Source organism: Gobio gobio (assembly GCF_949357685.1).
Source record: "Gobio gobio genome assembly, chromosome: 24".
NCBI lineage: Eukaryota > Metazoa > Chordata > Actinopteri > Cypriniformes > Gobionidae > Gobio > Gobio gobio.
In genome coordinates this window covers 2265536-2283047 of record NC_137120.1, presented here as the reverse complement: position 1 = coordinate 2283047, position 17512 = coordinate 2265536, and the positions used below count along the sequence as shown (strand labels likewise).

The window sequence follows — 17512 nt, the reverse complement described above, 5'->3', positions numbered from 1 at the left end:
CTGTCGTTTTTTAAAACTGTTAACTTTTCAAAAGATATAAGAAACTAATAAACATGACATTTTTTGTTTGTTTGCCTGAATAAATATGCCATATTAATTTTTTTTTTTGACTTGGTGTGTGATGATTTTATTTATTATTTTGCCGTTCTTTGTGTGTATTGATTCGGAAATTCTGAATTAATTGAAGCTTTTAAAAATACAACAAAGTTTATTGAGAATGAGGAGATGTCGTCACGACACAGAGCCCCGCCCCTATCCGCCATTTTGGGAGAGTGAACGCGCCAAAACATTCGTTCATTGTGTTGGTAGCAGAGGTTGTTCTTGCGCTATTTTAGAATGCCTGGGAAACACTGTTTTGTAATAGCTTGCTCCAGTGCCTCACACGATTGGCGCGGGAACCATAAGAACAGCGTGTTACAGTTTTTTCGTTTTCCTACATGGAAAAGGCACGAAGGAGAGCATGTCTCCGATGTTACAAGGAGACGTCGGATGTCTTGGGTGGCTGCTATCAAACGAAAGGACATTACTTTCGACTGCATTTCTGATTCGACGAGGGTGTGTTCTCTGCATTTTCATTCGGGTAAGTTCTCTAAAATGTCTTAACATGTGTTTATGTTGTCGGCCCTTAAAGCCACGAAGTGCACTTAGCTAAATACAGTGCTAGGCATAAGTGAATACACCCATGTTAAAGTTGACTAAAAAGAGGAATAAAAAATCTTTAGCATGTGTGGTAGCCCTGCACTTATTCTTTGCACTGTATCTGTGAATCTGTTGGTTATTCTAAAATAATTGATGGCCAACCATTAATGTTGTTGTTTTTAACAAAACTAGTTCCAAGTTCAAGTTCAAGTTCAATTTTATTTGCCCCCAGGCTGACCAAAGTGCTTTACAGAAGAGCAAGAATATCACACATGCATATAAATAAACCACAAAAATATAAAAACCACCAAAAACAATGTTTAACAAAAGTTTAACATATCACGGTAATCAGTACACTAAAGAAAAAAAAAAAAATTTTTAGCAGGGACTTAAAAATAGACAAGGAAGGGGCCAGCCTAATCTCTAAAGGCTGGGTATTAGTTGAACTAGTTGAAATTCTGTTCATGCCATTATGGTATAAAATAAGTATACTTTTTGCCTACTTTTTAAGTACTTAAACTTGGCTACTGTTACTTTTAATATACTTAAAATTGCACTTAAGTACACCTGACTTTTATTGGCAGGAAAGTCTATTTATATAAGTATGTATTATGTATATAGTACATATTACTATGTTTAAATTGATGAGTTTTTATACTAAAATTGTTCTGTTCTAGGTAAACCATCATACGAGATGTTGGAGAACCACCCTGACTGGAAACCATCTTTGCTGTTAGGCCACAGTGAAGTTAAGAAAACGGATGAGGCAAGATTTCAGCGGCAAGTAAAGCGCAGGGCGCAGCACCAGGAGCAGCCGACGTCCCCGGCGCAGCACCAGGAGCAGCCGACGTCCCCGGCGCAGCACCAGGAGCAGCCGACGTCCCCGGCGCAGCACCAGGAGCAGCCGACGTCCCCGGCGCAGCACCAGGAGCAGCCGACGTCCCCGGCGCAGCACCAGGAGCAGCCGACGTCCCCGGCGCAGCACCAGGAGCAGCCGACGTCCCCGGCGCAGCACCAGGAGCAGCCGACGTCCCCGGCGCAGCACCAGGAGCAGCCGACGTCCCCGGCGCAGCACCAGGAGCAGCCGACGTCCCCGGCGCAGGAATGTGCACTCTGCACATCTAGGCGCAATGTTATTAACTCTCTTTTGGAGGAAAACCGAACGCTGAAGGTGGAGCTTGAAGAGTACCGCATGAATGAGAACTTTCTGAGTGGTGATGATAACCGAGTGAAGTATTACACGGGACTTCCGAACTATGTAATGTTTCAGACACTTCTACTCAGTCTCATGCCATATCTGCCTCAAGGTAGTTTGAAGAAGCTCTCACCCTTCCAGCTTGTCCTGTTGACTCTCATGCGCCTCAGACTAGACCTGCCAATACAGCACCTCGGCCGTCTGTTTCGTGTGCACAGGACAACAGTCAGTGATGCCTTTCACCATACACTCAGTGTAATGTACTCACGGCTGTCTCCGTTGGTGTACTGGCCAAGCAGAGAAGGATTATTGGCCAGTATGCCACACCAGTTTGTGGAATCGTTTGGTAAAAATGTGGCCGCCATTGTGGACTGTTTTGAGGTTTTTATTGAAAAACCCTCAAATGTACTTGCAAGGGCACAGACTTTTTCTCAATATAAACATGCGTACACCATGAAATACTTAATTGTGATTACACCCCAGGGTATAATTTCTTTCATATCAGAAGGGTGGGGTGGTCGCGCTAGTGACAAACACGTAACAGAGCAGAGTGGTTTCCTCAACAAACTGTTGCCAGGTGACATTGTGCTGGCAGATAGGGGATTTAATATCAGGGAAAGTGTGGGCATGATGTGTGCTGAGGTTAAAGTACCAACTTTCACAAGGGGTCGTGCACAGCTGGAGGCGAAAGATGTGGAGGAGACTAGGGCCATAGCACATCTTAGGATTCATGTGGAGAGGGTGATTGGTGTTGTGCGGAACAAATTTAAATTCTTACACTCTACTGTACCTGTGAACATGCTTCTCAAATGTGAAGGGGAAAACATAATGGCGTTGGATAAGATTGTCACTGTTTGCTGTGCCTTGACAAATATGTGCAAAAGTGTTGTCTAAGTGTGGACTTTGTTTTGTTTTAACTAGTTTAATGTAATCTACTGTGAAATAAATACTTGAAACAACTTTTTTTGACTTTACAGTATTTATTGGTAACTCACAATGAACAGTGTATTAATGAAAAGTGCAAATCACAATATAAAAGTGCATTAAAGGATTAGTTAACTTCAAATTGAAAATTTCAAGCAAAATCAGGAAATGTTTCAGGAAAATCCTGAAATGTTTTCTTCAAGACATGAACATCATCGATGAGATGGGGTGAGTAATGTAATGTGCGTGGATGTACAATCATTAAACACTAATCAGCACAAGAAGGGCAAAACCAAGGAGTGTCAGCAGAAGGCGTGTCCACAAGCCCTACACATTGGAAGTGATACCACTGTACTGTACAGTTCTGGTTGTCACATGCCACCATTTGACCTTTCTCTGGTCCAGCACAGAGACACCACACTGACTTTTTTCTCTTGGGTGCTTTGTCTTTTTTGGCAGGCTGCTTTCTTGGCTTTACACGCACTTGCAGTGGCTGTTGTTGCTTTAGCACAATGGGGCCAAACGGTGCTTGTGGGGTAGGTGGTACGGTGAAATATTGCACCACGAGTTCAGGGAGAGCGACCTTCTGGAAGAACTCCTGTGCCTTCTGAAGCCGTGCCTTCCAAAAAAAAGTGTCTGGAGTTATGCGTAGAATCACACAGTCCTTCAGTGTCCACACTACAAAGTCACAATATGCACTGTCTGTAACAAAAAGTTGAGTCTGGACCTGGCTGTAGTACTGGTGGTTTTTCTTGAGGTGCACCTGACCATCAACCACATGCAGGCAGAAGTTGCGGTCATCCGATGAACATGCCTCAAGGACTGTGCAGTCCTTGTACTTTGCAGGGCATTTAACCTCAATGCAGCCTTTCCCACAACAGGTGCAACTCACAATGGCATCTGGTGATGCTCCTACTTGTGGGAAGGCCGGGTTGACAAAAAACCCACAAGTTTGCACTTGTTGATTTCTGTGCTGTGCTTTGGTTTGGGTGATGTATGTCTGCCTCGCTGTCTCCTCTTGTTTGATACCCCAACTGGTGGTTGCTGTTCCTGGCCCGCGTGTAGGGTAACAAACCCTCTTTATGGTGGAGAGAGCTGGTGAGCTGATGTCTGTTGCATAGACACTATGCATTGAGGAGGCCGTGATTCTGCCTGCCCGTGCTGCAAACCAAAGTGACGAGGTGTGCTGTCCCCTCGTCCTTCTCTCAATCTGCACTGCCTGTTCCTCTGACACATCAGCGATGATTCTTATGGCCTGGCAGTGCTTCTGCAGTGCTGACAGGTTACTCCTATCAAGGCTAGTGCCACGAACATTTGCCAGAGACTGCAAGCTTCTGATGGGCAGAACAGGGTCTCGAAATTCCTCACAGTATTCGGGTAGCACACTCAAAATGGCTGATCTTGTGCCTGTGTTATGGAGAGTCCTGTAAAATGTTGCCAGCTCCTCCGGTGTTGGTGTGGGTGTTTTTTTTGTTGTTTTGGCCGCACGTGTTCTCAACGCAGGACTGGTGTGGGTCTCGCCATCAATGCGTCTGTTTAGAGACCTGCGTGTGGCAGCAGCAGATGTAAAGTTGATGCTGTGGCCAACCTCTGGATGGACTTTGTCGATGCTGCTTGGCAGCATCCAGTAGGCCGGTTCATCAGTGACTGTGGCCTTTGCCTTCAACCGGACACAGGCATCAACCATAAAGAGCAAGGCTCCAACATGGGTGCATGACTCAGCTACACCAGCCATGCATGTGCAGTGGGCTGAACATACTTGTCCCGATGGTGTAAGGATGACCCATGGTATGAGAGGAGGCTCGCTGAGCCGCTGTGAATGCTTAACCTGTTAAATGAAAGGTAGCATTAATATGTATTTAAGACAACGGTCACTTTTTTCAAGTTATACACTTCAAATTTCCATTTGTCTGCATCCTTGCCTGATCACATTAACTTTTTTTTTGTATGCACGTCGTGCTCTTACAGTATTGGTGCTGGAAGCGTTCAAAATTGATTTAAAGCCTCTGTAATAAAGGTGTTTCATCTATAGTTTTGCATTTAACACTAAAAAGGGCAAGACTATAAAGAGACATTACAAAATTTATATATTGCTATTCTACATCTTATTAGGACACAAAAAATACAATTTAAGTTTAAAAAAAATTAAATAAACATGACTTTTATTTTTGATTATACATCATTTATTTATGTTATTTGTATTACATCTTGACTTTAATGTTTTTATTATATATTAATTACTATACAGTATGTATTACTATTAATTAATGATAATATTCATGGGTTTGTGTGTGTGTGTATATATATATATATATATATATATATATATATATATATATATATATATATATATATATATATATATATAATATAGTGTGTGTGTGTGTGTGTGTGTGTGTGTGTGTGTGTGTGTGTGTGTGTGTGTGTGTGTGTGTGTGCCCCCACATTAAAACCCATTAACATACAAAATAATATTCACCTAATTTTCAATAATAATTTTTGATCTGCCTTAAGCTGCTTTGAAACAATCTGGATTGTTAAAAGCGCTATATAAATAAAGGTGTTTTTACTTGACAAAACGTGAAGCAACGCAACTTACCTTTGCCAGTACAACGGTGTTTTCACAGTTTGGGGGCTTGTAGATGACCAAGTCGTGCACCCAGCCGCAGCAGAATGTCTCGTAGCTTTCCAGTGATTTCAGGCTTTTGAATTCTTGCATAGTGTAGTAACTGATGCCAAAAACCAAGTAATTAACAATGTCTATATAGGTGCACGGTGGTAAAGAGTCTAGATCGCTATTCCATTGTGCTGCAGGCAGCTCGTAAGGGTCGACGTTTTTTATATCAGCCAGTTTCTCTAAATACCTCTTCTTGGCACTGGTAATAAGTTTATCCCTGTAAGGTCCCTTTTCTTTTGCTGCATTCTTCTCCATTTCTTATTTTTACTTGTCTCGTAATTCCGCGTCTTTCCTCCTCTGTCTCTGGAGACTCGTCACTCTTACAATGTTGCTCCTGGCAACCGATAGCGTCTGATCCCAAAATGGCGACGGGCTCAAACTCCGCCTAATTCATGACGTATCTCCTCATTCTCAATAGCAAAAGCTTTCCAAAAGTTCTAAGAAACTAATAAACATTACTTTTTTTAAAAGTTGGCCTGAATAATAATAAAATAAAATAAAAAAAAACAATCGTACAAATCTTGATTTAACATGACCTGGACTGGGTACGCTGGGGAAACATACAACACAAAATATAAAATAAATATGCCGTTTTTATTCTTTATTTATTCTACTATTGATTGATTTGGAAATTCTGAGCAATAGAGTACTTTGAACTGAACAGCGTCTCCTGCTGGTGCTGAATGAGCCCGGACATCACTTATAAAACACATCCTAAAGTCTAATTCAACTTTTACACGTTTTTTTATCGATTCATAGATTTAGCATAACTCTGATGAACCCGTACATCAGGTTGTATTCTAATGACGTTCAATAAAACTCGTGTTTTGATCGGGTCCTTCCTGTAAATGTGCAGCGGTCCCTTTAAGTGCGACTCCATTTCTCAGCGAAATTTTATCAAAGTTCCTGAAAAAGTCAAACGGTCCGAGTCCGCTCCGAGTTTTTTTTTTAATGAGGGGAAGACTCTGACAGCTGGATGAACCGAAGAACTTAAGCAGTTCATCTTATATTAATTTAACATCGAGAGAATCTGCCATCATTATTATTTTCATATTTTCATCAGTTGGGATCGAACCGGACCAGAATCTACAGACATGACGAGTGAGTCCAAATAACAACTACACATCTGTCAACATCAAACTTTATACAATATTCTTAGCACTGTATAACAGATAACTCCGTGTACAAGCACACAATTCATACAATATTACAAAAACTATAATTCACACAACATTAATACGAATCTTCTGGTCTGAACCTGAAATTCGATGTTTTTATTATTTGGCACTATTGTAGGATTGACGTCGCGTTAATTTAATCAATATCAATTTTTTAAAAAACTAAATTCTGTAATTCTTCAGATTAGGTGAATGTTTAACCAGGTCAAAGTTCTCAGTGTAAAAGAGTTTAAAGTCCTCATGAACATTACATCTGATTATCAGCTTCATCTTTAACGGAACTGTGTTTTGCATATTCTGAGGGAAGTGAGTGTCTGTAAAAATGTGTTGAGCACAAATACGACATACTATTACTTAAAAATAATAGATGAAATAGGCTATGATAAAATCTTTTCTCAGTTTTATCGAATGAGTAAGTGTGCTAAACAATGGATGCTACATACTAATATAAAAAAAATAGTGTATGACAGTATGCTATGATAAAAAATGTTGTCACGTTCCTTAAATAATCATGCTAAACACTGCACACTACATACTATTATTTAAAAAATAGTATGTGAAACAGTATGAAATAATATTCTATGGTAAAATCTGTAATTTTATTCAAATAATGAGTAAATGTGCTGAACATAATGCATACTACATACTATTATTTAAAAAAAATAGTATAACAGTATGAAGTATGCTATGATAAAGTCTTTTGTCCGTTTGATTGAATAGTGAATAAACGTGTTGAACGATGCATACTACATACTAATAGAATTTTTTTTATAAGACAGTATGACAGTATGTTATGATAAAAATTGTCTCGTTCCTTAAATTATGAGCTATCTTGCTAAACACTGCATACTACATACTATTAATTTAAAAAATAGTATGTGAAACAGTTTGAAATAATATGCTATGATCATATCTTTTGTCAGAATGAGTAAACGTGCTAAACAATGGATACTACATACTAATATTGAAAAATAGTATAACAAACGGTATGAAGTAGCAAGCTATGATCAAATAGTTTGTCAAGTTTGATCGAATAATGAGTAAATGTGCTAAAGATAATGCATACTACATACTATTAATTAAAAATAGTATAGTATGATATAATATTCTACGGAAAAATCTTGTAATTTTATTCAAATAATGAGTAAATGTGCTATACATAATGCATACTACTTACTAATATTTAAAAGAAAATAGTATATGAAACATTATGAAGTATACTATGATAAAATCTTTGCCACTATCATTGAATTATGAATAAACGTGCTAAACGATGCATACTACATACTAATATTTAAAAAAATAGTATAAGACAGTATGACAGTATGCTATGATAAAAATTGTCACGTTCCTTAAATTATGAGCTATCGTGCTAAACACTGCATACTACATACTATTAATTAAAAAATAGTATGTGAAACAGTATGAAATAATATGCTATGATCATATCTTTTGTCAGAATGAGTAAACGTGCTAAACAATGGATACTACATACTAATATTTAAAAAATACTATAACAAACGGTAGTATGCTATGATAAAATATTCTGTTGAATAATGAATAAATGTGCTAAACATTTTGCATACTAGATACTAATATTTAAAAATAGTATAGTATGAAATAATATTCTACGGTTAAATCTGTCATTTTATTCAAATAATGAGTAAATTTGCTAAACATAATGCATACTACATACTAATATTTAAAAGAAAATAGTATATGAAACATGAAGTATGCTATGATAAAATATTTGCCACTTTCATTGAATTATGAGTAAACGTGCTAAACAATGCATACTACATACTATTATTCAAAATATAGTATAAGACAGTATGAAGTATGCTATGATAAAGTCTTTTGTCCATTTGATTGAATAGTGAATAAATGTGTTGAACGATGCATACTACATACTATTAATTAAAAAAATAGTATGTGAAACAGTTTGAAATAATATGCTATGATTATATCTTTTGTCAGAATGAGTAAACGTGCTAAACAATGGATACTACATACTAATATTGAAAAAATAGTATAACAAACGGTAGTATGCTATGATAAAATATTCTGTTGAATAATGAATAAATGTGCTAAACATGTTGCATAGTAGATACTAATATTTAAAAATAGTATAGTATGAAATAATATTCTACGGTAAAAATCTGTCATTTTATTCAAATAATGAGTAAACGTGCTAAACAATGCATACTACATAATAATATTTAAAACAATAGTATAAGACAGTATGAAGTAGTATGCTATGATAAAATTTGATCGAATGAGACAAGATCAGGTAAAAACCTGTTAATTTGCCAAGTGCATTGCATTGTGGGAAGCATTATCCCACACGGTTTGCTCACGCTCTCCGTGATGCAAGTCTTGCTGCATGGTTGCCGCAGCAACAGATCAGAGTGTTTTAGGGGAATCCTAAGCCCCTCCCCTCTGCTGATGTAGGAAGGGAGTGGCCCCGCCTCCACTACTGCGCTAAGAGATCCCCAAGCCCCGCCCCCTGCCCGTGTCTTCCTGCTCTGATAAGAGAGTCTCTCTCTGTCTCTCTCTCTCCATCCGTCCGGTGCGCAGACAGACAGGCGGCAGCATGTCCGACCCCAGCGCAGCTCCAGCGCAGAGCAAGAGCAAAGGCAAAGCGGCCAAGAGTTTCCACAGCAGGACCAGCCCGGGTGAGTCTCACTGCAGCAGAGAGACAGACAGACGGGTGGGGTGTGAGACGGGACACTGTCTCCAGAGCAGTTCAGGCCGCTTTCAGAGTTTCATATTCATATGACAAGAAATCTGATCTTTTATACTAATCTTTTCTCCTCATCATTTCATGCCGTGGTTTCTAGTCATGAATTAGTGAGCAGAAACTTTTGATATTTTCGTCCCGAGCGCATCAATATTTTAATGATAAATGCGGAGTGCGAGAACGTGGCATTCTGGGAAAGTGTTCGTCCAGGCGTGTGATGCGAGAGCTCATGAATTACACAAGAGCGTGTGCGTCCTGCCTCGGAACACACACACACACACACACACACACACGCGTGTGACACGGGCGGTCCGTGACGCTTCATCTGAAATATACCACGAATATGAACAATATCTGAGTCTCAGCGGATGCAAACACAAACTCATCAATAAACATAAGGGACAAACACGCAATCATTTAAGCCATATAAATATAACAGCATAAATACTACTAATACTGTGACTACAGAAAGTAATCAAATAAATATAATTATAATAAAAATATGAAAGATGATAACAGTATGAATAATATAACAATAAAACAACAATATAATGATAAGATATTTATAATGCATATTATATTTTTAATGTTATTATTTACTTATTCTTGTGTAAAAAAATAGGAATAAATTTAAAGTCAAAATCTGATTTATTATCTGATAATTACAAACTATTCTGACTTTTTATCCCATAATTATGAGTTAGCATGTTTTCAACATTATGTATATTTACTTTACATAAAAGTAAAAATTGTGACTTAGAATATCAGTTTTAGTATTTCATAATTTCAATGTTTTAATGTTGGAATTCTCATAATTATAACTTTTGAAGTCATAATTTCAATTTATCTCATAAATATGACTTAATATGTTATTTCTAGGGCTGTCAAAAGATTAATCGCGATTAATCGCATCCAAAATAAAAGTTTGTGTTTACATAATATATGTGTGTACTCTGTTAATTATTATTTATATATAAAAACACACACAAGCATGTATATATTTAAGAAAAAAATATTATTTTATATATAAAACATTTATATTTATATATATTATAGATTATATAAATGTATATACAGTATATACATGCAAATATTTCTTAAATATATACATGAATGTGTGTGTTTTTATATATAAATAATAATTAACAGAGTACACACACATATATTATGTAAACACAAACTTTTATTTTGGATGCGATTAATCGCGATTAATCTTTTGACAGACCTAGTTATTTCAATTTGTCATAACTTTTTAATCTCATAATTTTGATTTAGTATGTCAATTTACACCTTTTATGTCATCATTTTAACATTTTGTCATAATTCTCACATTAAAAAGCCAAAATTGTGACTTAGAATATCAATTTTAGTTTTCATAATTTCAATGTTATAACTCAGAATCTTGACTTTTTATTCCTCATCATAATTCCTCATCATAACTTTTAAGTCATAATTTCAAATGACTTAATATGTTATCATTTCTATTTATCATAACTTTTGAATCGCATAATTATGATTTAGTACGTTCATTTTGACTTTTGTCATAATTTCAATGTTTTGTCATAAATTGACATTAAAAAGTCAAAATTGTGACATAGCATGTCAATTTTAGTATTTCATAATTTAGATTTTTTTATCTCATAATTATAACATTTTAAGTCATATTTTCAACTTTTCATCTAATAAATATGATTTAGTATGTTATTAATTTTTTTTAAATGTTAATTTCAACTAGTGATAATATCTTTTATCCACATAATTATGATTTAGTGTCAATTTAGACTTATGTCATAATTTCATAGCTTCTTTTTAATCTCAATTACGATTTAGTAAGTCGATAAGAATTAGAGTTGTCATAATTTCAACTTTTTATACAATAATTGGGATTTAGTATGTCAAAATTTTGAGTTATGGCAATTTCAACTTTTTAATGTTAAAATTTCGATTAAAACTTTCAATTCAAGTGAAGTAAAAAAAATCAAGTCGTCAAAATATGGTTAAATACTATAAAACAATAATACAAGTTATATAGTTAAATATGTATTTTGTGTGTGTGTGTGTGTGTGTGTGATACTCAGTGAACAGTGAGGAAACTATATATTGTGTGTTTTAGAGCACCATCTGCTGGCTGGAGAGAGAGAGAGAGAGAGAGAGAGAGAGAGAGAGAGAGAGAGTGTGTGTGTGTGTGTGTGTGTGTTGCAGTGATTTTGGGCTGTAGGGTTATAGAGTTTACAAGACAGTTAATCACAGAGATCAACCCGTATCACTCACACACACACACACACACACACACACACACTCGTGACACCCCGCAACTGTGTCTCCTGCAGTTCTCATGCCTTTAAGACTCTCAAACACACACACACACACACACCGAACAAACACAAATCTCTCATTAGTGGCACAATGTGTGTGTTCAGCCAATCCAGTCACAGCTTCTAAATATGAACCTGTGTGTGTGTGAGTCTATAAACCTCAGTCTAGACACTCCGTTATAGAAAATAACACAAGTTCAGTCTCTGTGTGTGTGTGTGTGTGTGTTTAAGTTCACACAGTTACACAGTAAAAGACTGAAATATGACCATTTCTTTTGTTTTTAAGTGTCATTAGGGGGCGGGGCTTATCTGAAACCGTTTCTGATTGGTTGTACAGAAATTAAAAGTAACAAGTTTGATAAACAAGTGCTTGGAGATGCAAAAGGACCATATATTTGAGTTTGCAGATGACACCTGCCGAATGAAATCCGTTCGCTCGGCGGCCATCTTGGAAACGCCCGCGAGCTGCTATTGGTCATCAAGTGCAACTCCGTCTGTTTGAACGCAGACAAAAACATTTGGTTAAAAACCAAGATATGAACACGGTTTTAAGAAAGTGATACATGCGTTAAGACAACGTTTATTTCTAGAAATCTAAAATCGTATTCAATTGTTACTTTAGCGAATACATTTATCAAATCACAAATGAAACAATATTTCTCAGGCTGGTTCAGCGAAATGTGTTCTGGCTCGCGATTGGCTCGTTGGATTGAGAGGCGGGGCTACAGCTGCCATGTTGATCGCTATGATTTCTCTCATCCTCTTATAATAACTTATAATATTCAACATAATGAGGTCATGTGTACGGAAGCACAAAAAATGCTTTTGTTAATCATAATTTATGACATAAAAAGCCAAAATAAGGTCATAGAAAGTCAATTTCAACTGACAATTTCGACGGTTTAAGTCAAACTTAGAATATCATAATTTAACATTTTTGAAATAGTTGTAAAAAGTCATCATGGCATAAAAAGTCCATTTAAATTAGTCGATTTTGACTTTATCATAATTATGACAAAATGCCATTATTATTTTTTCAATTATGAGATAAGTAATAATTATGGGGTAGAAAAGCTTAATTTCCAATTTAAATGTCTATTTTTTCTCTTATAATTATGATTTATGCCATAATTTCATTTTTTTGTCATAATTTCAATTTTCTCAGTTATAACTTTTAAGTCAATGTCAAACTTTTCATCTCATAATTATGATTAAGTACATCATAATTTCAACTTTTAGTCAATTTCAATTCATGTAAATTAAAAATGTTCTACTTTTTATCTCATAATTATGATTTAATGTCATCATTTTGACTCTCATGTCATTTAGTATGTCATGATTTAGATTTTTGAATTTTATATTTATGATTTAGTATCATAACTTTGACCTTTTATCTCATAATTATGATTTAATGTAATAATTTTGCCTTTATCTCATAATTATGATTTAGTATCATAATTTTGCCTTTTTATCTCATAATTATGATCTAATGTCATAATTTTGCCTTTTTGTCTCATAATTATGATTTAATGTCATCATTTTGACTTTTTATCTCATAATTATGATTTAATGTCATCATTTTGACCTTTTATCTCATAATTATGATTTAATATGTCATAATTTTGACCTTTAATCTCATAATTATGATTTAATGTCATCGTTTTGCCTTTTATCTCATAATTATGATTTAATATGTCATCATTTTGACATTTAATCTCATAATTATGATTTAATGTCATCATTTTGACTTTTTGTCTCATAATTATGATTTAATGTCATCATTTTGACTCTCATGTCATTTAGTATGTCATGATTTAGATTTTTGAATTTTATATTTATGATTTAGTATCATAACTTTGACCTTTTATCTCATAATTATGATTTAATGTAATAATTTTGCCTTTATCTCATAATTATGATTTAGTATCATAATTTTGCCTTTTTATCTCATAATTATGATCTAATGTCATAATTTTGCCTTTTTGTCTCATAATTATGATTTAATGTCATAATTTTGCCTTTTTATCTCATAATTATGATCTAATGTCATCATTTTGACTTTTTATCTCATAATTATGATCTAATGTCATCATTTTGCCTTTTTGTCTCATAATTATGATTTAATGTCATCATTTTGACTTTTTATCTCATAATTATGATTTAATGTCATCATTTTGACCTTTTATCTCATAATTATGATTTAATATGTCATAATTTTGACCTTTAATCTCATAATTATGATTTAATGTCATCGTTTTGCCTTTTATCTCATAATTATGATTTAATATGTCATCATTTTGACATTTAATCTCATAATTATGATTTAATGTCATCATTTTGACTTTTTGTCTCATAATTATGATTTAATGTCATCATTTTGACTTTTAATCTCATAATTATGATTTAATGTCATCATTTTGCCTTTTTGTCTCATAATTATGATTTAATGTCATCATTTTGACTTTTTATCTCATAATTATGATTTAATGTCATCATTTTGACCTTTTATCTCATAATTATGATTTAATATGTCATAATTTTGACCTTTAATCTCATAATTATGATTTAATGTCATCGTTTTGCCTTTTATCTCATAATTATGATTTAATATGTCATCATTTTGACATTTAATCTCATAATTATGATTTAATGTCATAATTTTGCCTTTTTGTCTCATAATTATGATTTAATGTCATCATTTTGACTTTTTATCTCATAATTATGATCTAATGTCATCATTATGCCTTTTTGTCTCATAATTATGATTTAATGTCATCATTTTGACTTTTTATCTCATAATTATGATTTAATGTCATCATTTTGACCTTTTATCTCATAATTATGATTTAATATGTCATAATTTTGACCTTTAATCTCATAATTATGATTTAATGTCATCGTTTTGCCTTTTATCTCATAATTATGATTTAATATGTCATCATTTTGACATTTAATCTCATAATTATGATTTAATGTCATCATTTTGACTTTTAATCTCATAATAATGATTTAATGTCATCATTTTGACCTTTAATCTCATAATTATGATTTAGTATCATAATTTTGACCTTTTATCTCATAATCGATTTAATATGTCATAATTTTGCCTTTTTATCTCATAATTATGATTTAATGTCATAATTTTGCCTTTTTATCTCATAATTATGATTTAATATGTCATCATTTTGACATTTAATCTCATAATTATGATTTAGTATCATAATTTTGACCTTTTATCTCATAATTGATTTAATATGTCATCATTTTGACCTTTTATCTCATAATTAGGATTTAATATGTCATCATTTTGACTTTTAATCTCATAATAATGATTTATATGTCATCATTTTGACCTTTAATCTCATAATTATGATTTATTATCATAATTTTGACCTTTTATCTCACAATTGATTTAATATGTCATAATTTTGACCTTTTATCTCATAATAATGATTTAATGTCATAAGTTTGCCTTTTTTATCTCAAAATTATGATTTAATGTCATTATTTTGACCTTTTATCTCATAATTATGATTTAATATGTCATGATTTTGACCTTTTATCTCATAATTATGATTTAATATGTCATCATTTTGACTTTTAATCTCATAATAATGATTTCATGTCATAAGTTTGCCTTTTTTATCTCATAATTATGATTTAATGTCATTATTTTGACCTTTTATCTCATAATTATGATTTAATATGTCATAATTTTGACCTTTTATCTCATAATTATGATTTAATATGTCATAATTTTGCCTTTTTATCTCATAATTATGATTTAGTATCATAATTTTGACTTTTTATCTCACAATTGATTTAATATGTCATAATTTTGACCTTTTATCTCATAATTATGATTTAAAATGTCATAATTTTGCCTTTTATCACCATATTTATGATTTAATATGTCATGATTTTGACCTTTTATCTCATAATTATGATTTAATATGTCATCATTTTGACTTTTAATCTCATAATAATGATTTAATGTCATAAGTTTGCCTTTTTTATCTCATAATTATGATTTAATGTCATTATTTTGACCTTTTATCTCATAATTATGATTTAATATGTCATAATTTTGACCTTTTATCTCATAATTATGATTTAATGTAATAAGTTTGCCTTTTTATCTCATAATTATGATTTAATGTAATAATTTTGCCTTTTTTATCTCATAATTATGATTTAGTATGTCATACAGCACAGTACGCTAGTGTTGCAGTCGCAGCCACACACACACACACACACACACACACACACACACACACACACACACACACACACACACACACACACACACACACACACACACACACACACACACACACACACACACACACACACACAGAGAGGTCTGTTCCTGCTGGTATCCCAGGATTCCTCTGTAAACGCAGGGGTGGGTTGTGTTTAAACACACAGTGGTGCCCCCCCGCCTCCATCTGCTGCGTGGTACGAGCCAATCGCCCGACACACACACACACACACACACTGAGAGAGAATCCGCTGCAGAGACACACACACACTGACAGACAGGAAGTGCTTTATCCTGAGCATCCCAGCGGAGATCAGGTACTGCGTCCAGGGACCTCTGCGTGTGTTTATGGGACATTCTCACAGTGTGTGTGTGTGTGTGTGTGTGTGTGTGAGGCGCGCTTATTTTCACTGGACTGAATGTCGTGGAACGTGTGTCACATGATCAAGGTAAAGTCACATGACGAGGGTCAAACTCTTCATTGTTCCGACAGGAAAGTTCTTGTACATTTTGTCTGTTTCCATGGGGATCTCTGTGCTCCTGCTGGACACGTGAGGGAATCTGAGAGTGTGTGTGTCACCTGTGCTGGATGAGTGTGTGTGTGTGTGTGTGAGTGTGTGTGTGTGACACTGATGTGTCGTCTGCAGATGCTCCACAGCCGTGTCCTTTAACAAGCTCCAGGCGTGAGGTTTAGACTGACCTAACTGACAGAAACAGAGTGAGGTGGGATATTTCTGCTCCGCCCATCAAACTTCAGAGTGTTTTGATGAACTGTAGCGATTGGTTGCTATGCGGTTGCTAGTGTGTTCTAAGTGATTGCTTGGGTGTCACTAAGTGCTTACTTGGGCAATTGCTATGGTGTTGTGGCTGGTTGCTATGCAGTTGCTATGGTGTCATGGGTCGTTGCTATGCAGTTGCTAGGGTGTCGTGGGTGGTTGATATGCAGTTGCTAGGGTGTTGTGGCTGGTTGCTATGTGGTTGCTAGTGTGTTCTAAGTGATTGCTTGGATGTCACTAAGTGGTTACTAGGATAATTGCTATGGTGTTGTGGCTGGTTGCTATGCAGTTGCTAGGGTGTTGTGGCTGGTTGCTATGTGGTTTCTAGGGTGTTCTAAATTATTAATTGGATGTTGCTGTGTGGTAACTAGGGCAATTGCTATGGTGTTGTGGCTGGTTGCTATGCAGTTGCTAGGGCTTTGTAGCTGGTTGCTATGCAGTTGCTAGGGCTTTGTGGCTGGTTGCTACATGGTTTCTAGGGTGTTCTAAATGATTAATTGGATGTTGCAACTTGCAATGTGGTAAATAGGGCAATTGCTATGGTGTTGTGGCTGGTTGCTATGCAGTTGCTAGGGTGTTGTGGGTGGTTGCTATGCAGTTGCTAGGGTGTCGTGGGTGGTTGACATGCAGTTGCTAGGTTGTTGTGGCTGGTTGCAATGTGGTTGCTAGTGTGTTCTAAGTGATTGCTTGGATGTCACTAAGTGTTTACTAGGGCAATCTCTATGGGGTTGTGGCTGGTTGCTATGCAGTTGCTAGGGTGTCGTGGGTGGTTGCTATGCAGTTGTCAGGGTGTTGTGGCTGTTTGCT

At 35.0% G+C, this 17512-nt stretch overlaps 2 protein-coding genes across 4 annotated transcripts in view; both read left to right on the top strand.

The window, feature by feature from the left end:
* Positions 1–261: 261 nt before the first annotated feature.
* On the top strand, positions 262–2787 carry LOC307120462 (uncharacterized protein). The gene is made up of 2 exons (XM_079807499.1): positions 262–580; positions 1317–2787. The coding sequence occupies exons 1-2, from the start codon at positions 337–339 to the stop codon at positions 2726–2728; spliced, it is 1656 nt and encodes a 551-aa protein (XP_079663625.1). The 5' UTR covers positions 262–336; the 3' UTR covers positions 2729–2787.
* A 3594-nt stretch (positions 2788–6381) lies between these two features.
* The window catches only part of ampd2a (adenosine monophosphate deaminase 2a), a 51325-nt gene continuing 40194 nt past the window's right edge, over positions 6382–17512 (top strand). For 2 of the 3 annotated variants that reach the window (XM_079808178.1, XM_079808177.1), the window contains exon 1: positions 9170–9288. In XM_079808178.1, coding sequence (XP_079664304.1) covers positions 9207–9288 — 82 coding nt within the window. In that variant the 5' untranslated portion in view covers positions 9170–9206. Of the gene's footprint in view, positions 6537–9169; positions 9289–17512 lie in introns of those variants that run through there. The other variant, XM_079808179.1, reaches the window with a different exon arrangement.